The sequence below is a fragment of the Mobula hypostoma genome, chromosome 2 (genome assembly GCF_963921235.1).
Source record: "Mobula hypostoma chromosome 2, sMobHyp1.1, whole genome shotgun sequence".
Taxonomy (NCBI): Eukaryota; Metazoa; Chordata; class Chondrichthyes; order Myliobatiformes; family Myliobatidae; genus Mobula; species Mobula hypostoma.
The window spans coordinates 67987366-67997453 of record NC_086098.1 but is presented as its reverse complement, the minus strand read 5'-3'; the positions used below and the strand labels follow the sequence as shown (position 1 = coordinate 67997453).

The following is a 10088-nucleotide window of genomic DNA, read 5'->3' as shown; positions in this document are numbered from 1 at the left end:
TTCTGAAACCCTGCCCCCCTGCTTGAATTCACCTGACAAATCACCCTATTCTTACCCTCACTGGCACGTGGCACAGGCAGTAATCCAGTGATTACTACACTGGAGATGATTAATCACTTTGTGCTACAATGCTTCGTAAGCTACTGAGAATGTGGAAAGGAGCCAGTCAGTGTTGAATGTTATATTGTTAAGTTTGGGCTGATATTCTGGCTAATATACTCCTCTTCTGAATGGGGAATAAGTTGTAAAACCCCCATCTGGAGATTAAATATACAAGCTAAACCTATTTCAGTGTGGTCTATGAAAGACACTGAAGTATATACCATTAGAATGTTATTCAGTTTCTTAACAAATTAGTGTAAATCTATCTGTTGTGATCTTGCACTTTATCATTTATCTGCAATGCACTTTTTCAGAAATTTTACACTTCATTCTGCACTGTTTAATGATTTAATCTGTATGAACAGTGTGCAAGGCAAGCTTTTATACTGTATTGTTACATGTGATAATAAACTAATACCAATGCCAAATACATCAAATTTATGTTTGCCATTATTTATTCTTCTCAGCAATGCAGCAGATATATTACAGTTCAATGTTGTTATTTTCAGAGTTTATATAACAAAAATTATAATTATATCGTTTAAGAACAAAAACTGAAACTACTTTACTGCGAAGTTACAACAAAATACGATACTTTAATGCTCTTGGTACCCGGTTTATCACAAGTCTTCCATCATAGCTTAAAGATGCAAACAACCATGGATCAGCGGAGGACCATTCCACTGCATAGACGCTATCCTCGTGTTCTTCATACGTAGCTATTATGCTATCCTGTAGTGGCTCTTTCCTACGAAGAAAAATCAATAAATTAATCACTAAATACTTTTAGCACCTGGTAGATATCTCCTGGTAGGTGCCTACATAGCTTAAAAATACAACCTAATGGAATACTACCTTCAATTACATTATTTTGTAGTACTTATTGCATAATCGTGTTGGTGCGTGATTAAAGCCACCAAGTTTCTTGCACAGTGTACTCACACAGTCAATGTTATTAATTTTCCTACAGGTGACTCAGGACAAATTATTAAGCCTCTTTGTATTTTTGATTCAATGAATGGATGTTAATGGATATTATCTGTCATAACCACTTCCATTAGGGGCAATTACTCTGGAATAAATGCATCTGCAATTACTGCGCTCCCTTCCCTTTGTATTTCCAAAGTTAACATAAGTGTGTACTTCCTGTCCATAACTTACTTTGTTGCAATGCATGGTCACACTTGGACAAAACTTTCCCACTGTAAATTCCTGAAATTTCATCTAATTTTGCAATCATTATTATCAGTATATGCTCCTCCAATACCCATCTTAAGGAGCAAGTTTGTGAGTTATATAGTTTACATTACACTTTCAGTTCAAAGTATGCAATTATTTCATTTCTCACACACCAATAAATTACTCTATCCCCAACAGCAGAAATTCCTTTATATATAATAATCATGCACGATACAGTATGCTATGGGTCCTCATATAATGGAAGAGAATCCAAGCTTCTCGAGTTCAATGTCCACATACAATGTCCTTTACTTTTGTCTCATCTCTAATCTTCCCCTTGTTTCTTATTAATGTCCTGTAAAACATATTCCTAAATTTCTTTCTCCACAGCAAAATAACCATTGGCACTTTTATTGCAGACAAATTCAATGTGCAATTTTGTTTTCAAGTCAAGTCACTTTTTATTGTCATTTCGACCATTACTGCTGGTACAGTACACAGTAAAAATGAGACATTTTTCAGGACCATGGTGCTATATGAAACAATACAAAAACTACACTGAACTACGTAAAACAACACAAAAACTACACTAGACTACAGACCTACCCAGGATAGCATAAAGTGCACAAAACAGTGCAGGCATTACGATAAATAATAAACAAGACAATAGGCACAGTAGAGGGCAGTAGGTTGGTGTCAGTCCAGGCTCTGGGTATTGAGGAGTCTGAAGCTCTTGCTGCTCTTAATAGGGCACTATTACCTGATGAAGATGAAGGTAGGAATACCCAATATTCTCAGCATCTCTCACAACCACAACCACCAACGCCCCCCACCATCTTTTATTTAGCAGTGAGATAATCAATAAATAAAAGGAACTAGTTAGTTGTTTTTCATTAAGTTGGAAGGAAAATAAACTCGCAAGATATATCCCCCCCCAAAAAAATTAAATGAATACTTAAAGTGAAGAAAATGCTCACGCAAAGAATAAGGGTTCAAATCCTGCTCTCCGAATTGAACACAAAACCTAACCTGGCATATTTGAACAGATTGAGTGCTGCAACAACTTTCACGTGTTATTAAACCAAGGCTCATCAACCTACTCAAGTGTACAGAAAGAATCTTGTGGCATTATTTGAAGAGCAGCAAGGTTGTTGCAGTGTGCTGACATTCATTTACCAACTGAATGCAATCAATAAAGAAGATTATGTAGTTATTCATTTCATTGTTAAGACCACACTATTTTCTCATAGTGAGTATACATGAAATGTACTTCATTGGTTTTGGGATATTTCAGTACCATGATGGAAGCTATTTAAATAGATTTTTTGTGTTTAATTGTTCTTTGTAGTTTTCTTCCTAATGCTTTAATTTATTTTCAAACAGATCTTCATTATGACAGATTTGAGTTTTTCCTGTAGGATTACTGGAACCATTTTTGAATGAAAAGTCAAGGTAGACAACGAGCTTTGAGTTTTAAACTTTGGACAGTGCTCAAGGAACATCATTATGTGACAAGTAACCTTCAGAGTAAAAATGAATATGATCATTTTTATGACAGAGTAACCTTCCATATGACATTCCTGTATTTCTTTCTAAAATTTTTGTTTTTGTGCAGGTTACCACCTATATAGCCAACATGTTAAGTGATAAACAGCTTAATTAAATTTAAGTTGGAACTATTAGCCATAAAAATGTCATTAACAGTAATGTGAAAAGCCATCCTCAAGGATCAGTAAATCTGAACAATGACACTAAAAGCATTTACACTAATGCAAAAGATCAATGTTTTCATCTGTTAATAACATTTCAAGCATGTACACTCAGTGGCCACTTTATTTGGTACACCTGTGCACCTGCTCATTATTGCAAATATCTAATCAATGAATCATGTGACAGCAACTCTATGCATAAAAACATGCAGACATGGTCAAGAGCTTCAATTGTTATTCATATTAAACATCAGATTGGGGAAGAAATTTGCTCTAAGTGACTTTGACTGTAGAAAACTGGTTAATGCCAGGTAGAGTGGTTTAAGTATCTCAGAAACTGCTAATCTCCAGGGATTTTCATGCTCAACCATCTCTAGAGTTTACAGAGGATGGTGTGACAAACAAAAAACATCCAGTAAACAGCAGTTCTCTGGACATAAATGCCTTGCTAATGAAAGAGATCAGAGGAGAATGGCCAGACTGGTTAAACAGACAGGAAGGTGACAGTAACTCAAATATCCATGCGTTACAACAGGAATGTAAAGATGAGCATCTGTGACTGCACAACACATTGAATCTTGAAGTGGATGGGCTACAGCAACACAAGATCACAAACATACACTCAATGGCTACTTTATTGGGTACAGGAGGTACCTAATAAAATGGTCACTGAGTGTTTTTAATCAGTAGCTAATCTAGATAGGTTGTGCGTATTTAAAATTAATTGGAAAACCCTGAAACACAAAGTCTAGTTTTTAATTCCATGCATTTTGAAAGTACAGTTGTGGCTTGACCTCACAATCTGTCTCGTTATGATCTTGCAGTTTGATGTTACTCACAAAGCACCTTTTGAGTAGCTGTTACACCTACTCTGCATTGCAAAAGGTTCTAGTGCTTTCCCAGCATATATGATGAATAAACTCTCCTCGGGCTTCCAGCCTAGTACAGGTATCGAATTTAGCCGATATTTCGATGACAAACTCAGCCATCTTCATCAGGGATGATGCCTAGACACGTCTAGTCCAGTGGTATATATACCCCTGTCGTTCGTCCCTCCTGATTGGTTAATCCACATCCAATCAGGTTTCTGCTGTCCTTGCTTACAATCAAATTGCAGTTCTTACTTAGAGTGAGACCTTCCTCTTTGTTAAAATTCTTTTCCTCTAGTTCTATTTCAATGGCTTCTTTCACCAGGTGGTCCAAAAACCCATTGGCGCGGCACAGTAGTTTTGTGCATCGAAGTCAATCCTATGGCCTTTGTGAATGCAATGTTCTGCTACCACCAATTTCTCCGGGTAACCCAAACGGATACACCTCCTGTGCTCATAGCATTGATACTGACTTTGTGGGGAAAGCCAGAAAGTAGCAGCAGTAAGTGGTTGCCTCTCTGACTGGGGGCCTATGACTAGTTGTGTGCTACAGAGATCAGTGGTTAGTCTGTTGTTGTTTGTCATCTATATCAATAATCTGGATAATAATGTAGTAAACCCAATCAGCAAGCTTGCAAATGACACCAAGACCGGGGGCACCGTAGACTGAGGAAGATCGTCAAAGCTTGCAATGAGATTTGGATCATCTGGGAAAATGGGCTGAAAAATAGCAGATGGAATTTAATACAGGCAAGTGTGAGGTGTTGCACTTTGCGAGGATCAATCACAGTAGGTCCTACACAGTGAGCGGTCGGGCACTGAGGAATCCATGGAGCAAAGGGATCTGGGAATACAGGTCCATAATTTCATGGAAGCGACATAATAGGTAGATAGGGTCATAAAGAAAGCTTCTGGCACATTAAAGTACAAGTGTTGGCATGTTGTGTTGAAGTTGTAATAGACATTAGTGAGGCCTAATTTGGAGTATTGTCTGCAGTTTTGGTCATCTCCCTGCAGAAATGATGTAAATAAGGTTGAAACAGTACAAAGAAATTTTACAAGTAAGTTGCTGGGACTGGAGGACCTGAGTTATCAGGAACGATTGAATAGGATAGAACATTATTCCCTAGAACATAGAAGATTGAGGAGAGATTTGATAGAGGGAATCAAAATTATGAAGGGTATAAACAGGGTAAATACAAGAAGGCTCTTCCACTGAGGTTGTATGGGACTAGAACTAGTGGTCATGGGTTAAAGATGAAAGGTGAGAAGTTTAAGGGGAACATGGGGAAACTTCACTCAGAGGGTGGTGAGAGTATGGAACGAGCTTCCAGCACAAGTGGAGGATGCGATTTCAATTTCAACATTTGTTTGGGCAGGTACAAGGATGGTATTGAGGACTATGGGCTGAGTGCAGGTCGATGAAACTACACAGTTTAGGTTCCCTTATGTCTTTTGAACAATTATCTAATAAATATAATTTATCAAGAATACATTTTTTTAGATATCTACAAGTTAGAAATTTCCTAAGTACTATACTTCCTTCTTTTCCAATCCTTCCTCCTACGTACATTTTAGATACTATAATTAACCTTAATCCATGTCAGAAAGGTGCATCGGCTATGATTTATTATATTATTATGAAACTTAGGAAAGCTCCATTTGATAAGATTAGAGTAGATTGGGAACAGGAATTGGGGTCTATCATTTCCGTGGATGACTGGGGGCAGATTTTACAATTAGTCAATACTTCCTCTATTTGTGCTAAACATTCCCTAATTCAATTTAAAGTTGTTCATAGAGCACATATGTCCAAAGATAAATTAGCTCGCTTTTATTCTCATATTAATCCTTTTTGTGATAGATGTCCGGGGCAGATAGCCTCTTTAACTCATATGTTTTGGTCTTGTCCTACTCTGGAAACTTTTTGGAGAGACATTTTTAATATTATCTCCAAGGTATTGAATATAGATATCTCTCCTCACCCTATTACTGCTATCTTTGGACTACCTAAAATTTCCAGTAATCTTTCCCCTTCAGCCCGTAGAATGATCGCATTTCTTACTTTAATGGCGAAAAGATGTATCTTACAACATTGGAAAGAGCTTAATGCTCCAACTACCTTTTTTTGGTTTTCTCAGACGATATTATGCTTGAATTTGGAGAAAATTAGAAGCAATCTTTATGATTCCTCACTTAAATTTGAACAGACCTGGAGATCTTTTATTCAATATTTTCATTTAATGTAATTTTTTTTCTCCTCTTTTTTTGCTCCATATTCATATACCCTTCTTGTTTTTTTTTACTGTTTTTAATGGAGGTCGGGATTAAGGACGTGATTTTAAGTTTTTTTAACTCTGCTTGGTTCCAAGTTAGCCCATTGCTTTGCTTTGCTTTTAGTTAGTTGCACGGTGGTTTTTTTGGGGTTTTTTTTTCCTTTTCTCTATTGATATATATATATATATAAATTAGTATACTATTATGTTACCTTAGTATGTTATGTTTAAATTACATTGTTTGTATCTTTTTTTTGTATTAATATCTCCTGTAATTTTATTATATTCTAACAGTGTATTAGTGCCTTTATGGCTTACCTTTTTGTATACTTATTCAATAAAAAGATTTAAAAAGAAACTACACAGTTTAAATGAGACGTTCCTCAAACAGTAACACTTTATTCTTGGAATCATTCTCATGAACCTTTTCTGAACCTTCTCCAATGCCAGCATATCCCTTCTAAAATAAGGAGCCCGAAACCGCACACAATACTCCAAGTGTGGTTTCACGAGTGCCTTATAGAGCCTCAACATCACACCCCTGCTCTTATGTTCTATACCTCTAGAAATGAATCCCAACATTGCATTCATCTTCCACCACCAGCTCAACCTGGAGGTTAACCTTTAGGGAATCCTGCACAAGGACTCCCAAATCCCTTTGCATCTCTGCATTTTGAATTCTCTCCCCATCTAAATTATAGTCTGCCCATTTATTTCTTCCACCAAGTGCATGACCATACACTTTCCAACATTGTATTTCATTTGCCACTTCTCTGCCAATTCCCCTAAACTATAAGTCTCTCTCCTCCACCTATCTTCGTATCATCTGCAAATTCAGCCACAAATCCATTAATCCCATAGTCCACATCATTGACATACATTGTAAAAAGCAGCGATCCCAACACCGACCCCTGTGGAACTCCACTGGTAACCGGCAGCCAGCCAGAAGAGAATCCCTTTATTCCCGCTCTCTGTTTTCTGCTGATCAGCCAATGCTCCATCCATGCAAGTAACTTCCCTGTAATTCCATGGGCTCTTAGCTTACTAAGCAGCCTCATATGTGACACCTTGTCAAAGGCCTTCTCAAAATCCAAGTACACCACATCTACTGCATCTTCTTTGTCTACCCTGCTTGTAATTTCCTCAAACAATCGCAGTAAGTTAGTCAGGCAGGATTTTCCTTTCAGGAAGCTATGCTGGCTTTGGCCTATCTTGTCATGTGCCTCCAGGTATTCCATAATCTCATCCCTAACAATCGATTCCAACAACTTCCCAACCACTGATGTCAGGCTGACAGGTCTATAGTTTCCTTTCTGCTGCCTCCCACCCTTCTTAAATAGCGGAATAACATTTGCTATTTTCTAGTCATCTGGTACAATGTCAGAATCTATCGATTCTTGAAAGGTCACTGTTAATGCCTCCACAATCTCTCCAGCTACTTCCTTCAGAACTTGAGGGTGCATTCCATCAGGTCCAGAAGATTTATCTACCCTCAGTCCATTAAGCTTCCTTGAGCATCTTCTCAGTCATAATTTTCACTGCACCTACTTTGTTTCTATGGTTCTACTTTACTCTCCCAACATTCTTGAACGTCTGGTATACTGCAGATGTCTTCCACTGTGAAGAATGATGCAAAATACTCATTCAGTTCCTTTGCCATCTCTGCGTCTCTCATTACAATATCTCCAGCATCATTTTCTATTGGTCCTATATCTACCCTCAACTCTCTTTTACCCTTTATATACTCTAAAAGCTTTTAGTTTCTTCTTTGATATTAGTCACCAGCTTCCTTCCATAATTCATCTTTTCCTTCCTAATGACCTTCTTAGCTTCCTTCTGCAAGTTTTTAAAAGCTTCTCAATCCTCTATCTCCCCACAAGCTTTGGCTTGCTTGTTTGCCGTCTCTTTTGTTTTTACTTTGGCTTTGACTTCACTTGTCAGCCACGGTAGTGTCCCCCTTCCATTCGAAAATTCCTTATTTGGAATATATCTGTCTTGCACTTCCCTCATTTTTCGTAGAAACTACAGCCATTGCTGATCTTCTGTCCTTCCTGCTGGTGTCCCTTTCCGGTCAACTTTGGCAGTTCCCTTCTCATGCCATTGTAATTTCCTTTATTCCATCGATATACCTACACATTGGAATTTAGTTTCTCCTTCTCAAATTTCAAAGAGAACTCGATCATATTGTGATCACTGTTCCCTCAGGGTTTCTTAACCTTAAGCTCTCTTATCACCTCCGGATCATTGCACAACACTCAATCCAGCACAGCCGATCCCCTAGTGGGCTCAACAACAAGCTGTTCTAAAAAGCCATCCCTTAGATATACTACAAATTCTCTCTCTTGAGGTCCAGTACTGGCCTGGTTTTCCCAATCCACTTTCATGTTAAAATCCCCAATGATTATCATGATGTTGCCCTTGTGATATGCCTTTTCTGTCTCCTACTATAATTTGTAATCCTCATCCTGGCTACTGTTTGGAGCCTGTATACAACTGCCAATAGGGTCCTTTTACCCTTGCCATTTCTGAACTCAACCCATAGAGACTCTACACCTACCGATCATCCCTTTCTAATGATTTAGTATTATTTCCTATAATCGGGGCCACACCACCCCCTCTGCCTACTAACCTATATTTCCGATACACCATATACTCTTGGACATTCAGCTCCCAATGTGAGCCATCCTTTAGCCAAGTTTCAGAGATGGCCACAACGTCATACCTGCCAATCTGCAGCTGAATTTCAAGATCATCCATTTTATTTTTTATGCTGTGTGCATTCAAATATAACACTTTCAGTCCAGTTGCTTTCTGTTGTAAATCATCCCACTGGCTGTGATTATGCCTCATCTCCTGCCTATCCTTCCTATCATCTCTGTTGCACGCTATCTTCAATTTATTTCTGTTTTCCCCTTCCTCAGTCCTATCACTCTGGTTCCCATCCCCCTGCCAAATTCGTTTAAACCCTCCCTAACAGCTCTATGAAACCTGCCTGCTAGGATATTGGACTCCTTTGGGCTCAGGTGTAACCCATCCTTTTTGTACAGGCCGTACCTCCCCCAGAAGAGGCCCCAATGATCCAGGAACCTGAAGCCCTGCCCCTTACACCATTCTCTCAGCCATGCATTGATATGTCTGATCATGCTATTCTTGCGTTCGTTAGCAGATGGCACAGGCAGCAATCCCAAGATTACTACCCTGGAAGTCCTGCTTTTCAGTTTACTACCTAACTCCCCGAATTCTCTCTTCCAGACCTCCTCCCTTTTCTACCTATGTCATTAGTACCAATGTGTAACAAGACTTCTGGCTGTTCACTCTCTCTCTTCAGAATACTCTGCACCCGATCCAAGACATCTTATACCTCGGCAACAAACCATGCGGGTACCTCTATCAGGCTGACAGAACCTGTTGTCTGTTCCCCTCACTATGGAATCCCCTATGACTACCACATTCCTCATCTTCTTCTCTCCCTTCTGCACCAGGAAACCAGGCTCAGTGCCAGAAACCCAATCACCGTGGCCATCCTCTCAGGTCACCGCACCCCCCCCAACAACAGCATCCAAAACGAGATAATGATTACTGAGGTGGATGGCCACAGGGGTGCTCTCTACTATCTGACATCATATCTGAAGTCATATTGCAGCAAGATAAAATTTTGGTTAGACCACACTTGATGTGGAGGCTTTGGAAATGGTGTAGAGGAGGTTCACCAGAATGCTACTTGGTTATAAGGTATGAGCTGGAAGGAGAGCATGTGCAAATTTGGAGCTAGGGGAGGACCTTTTGAAGATTATAAAATTATGGAAGGTATAGTAGACTGTCAGAAACTTCTTTCCACTATAGAGATGTTGAGTATTAGAGGACATCCATTCAAGGTGGGGGAGGGGAGAGATTTTGTTTTATAAAAATGCAGAGAATAGTAGGTGCCTGGAATCAGCTGTCAAAAGTAGTGG

General features: G+C 38.9%; 1 protein-coding gene across 1 annotated transcript in view; it reads right to left on the bottom strand.

Annotated features, from left to right (window-relative positions):
* Window positions 1-534: 534 nt before the first annotated feature.
* Window positions 535-10088, bottom strand: part of eipr1 (EARP complex and GARP complex interacting protein 1) — a 129449-nt gene continuing 119895 nt past the window's right edge. The window contains exon 9 of the mRNA XM_063038424.1: window positions 535-850. Within this exon, the coding sequence (XP_062894494.1) occupies window positions 679-850 (172 nt within the window). The 3' untranslated portion in view covers window positions 535-678. The remainder of the gene's footprint in view (window positions 851-10088) is intronic.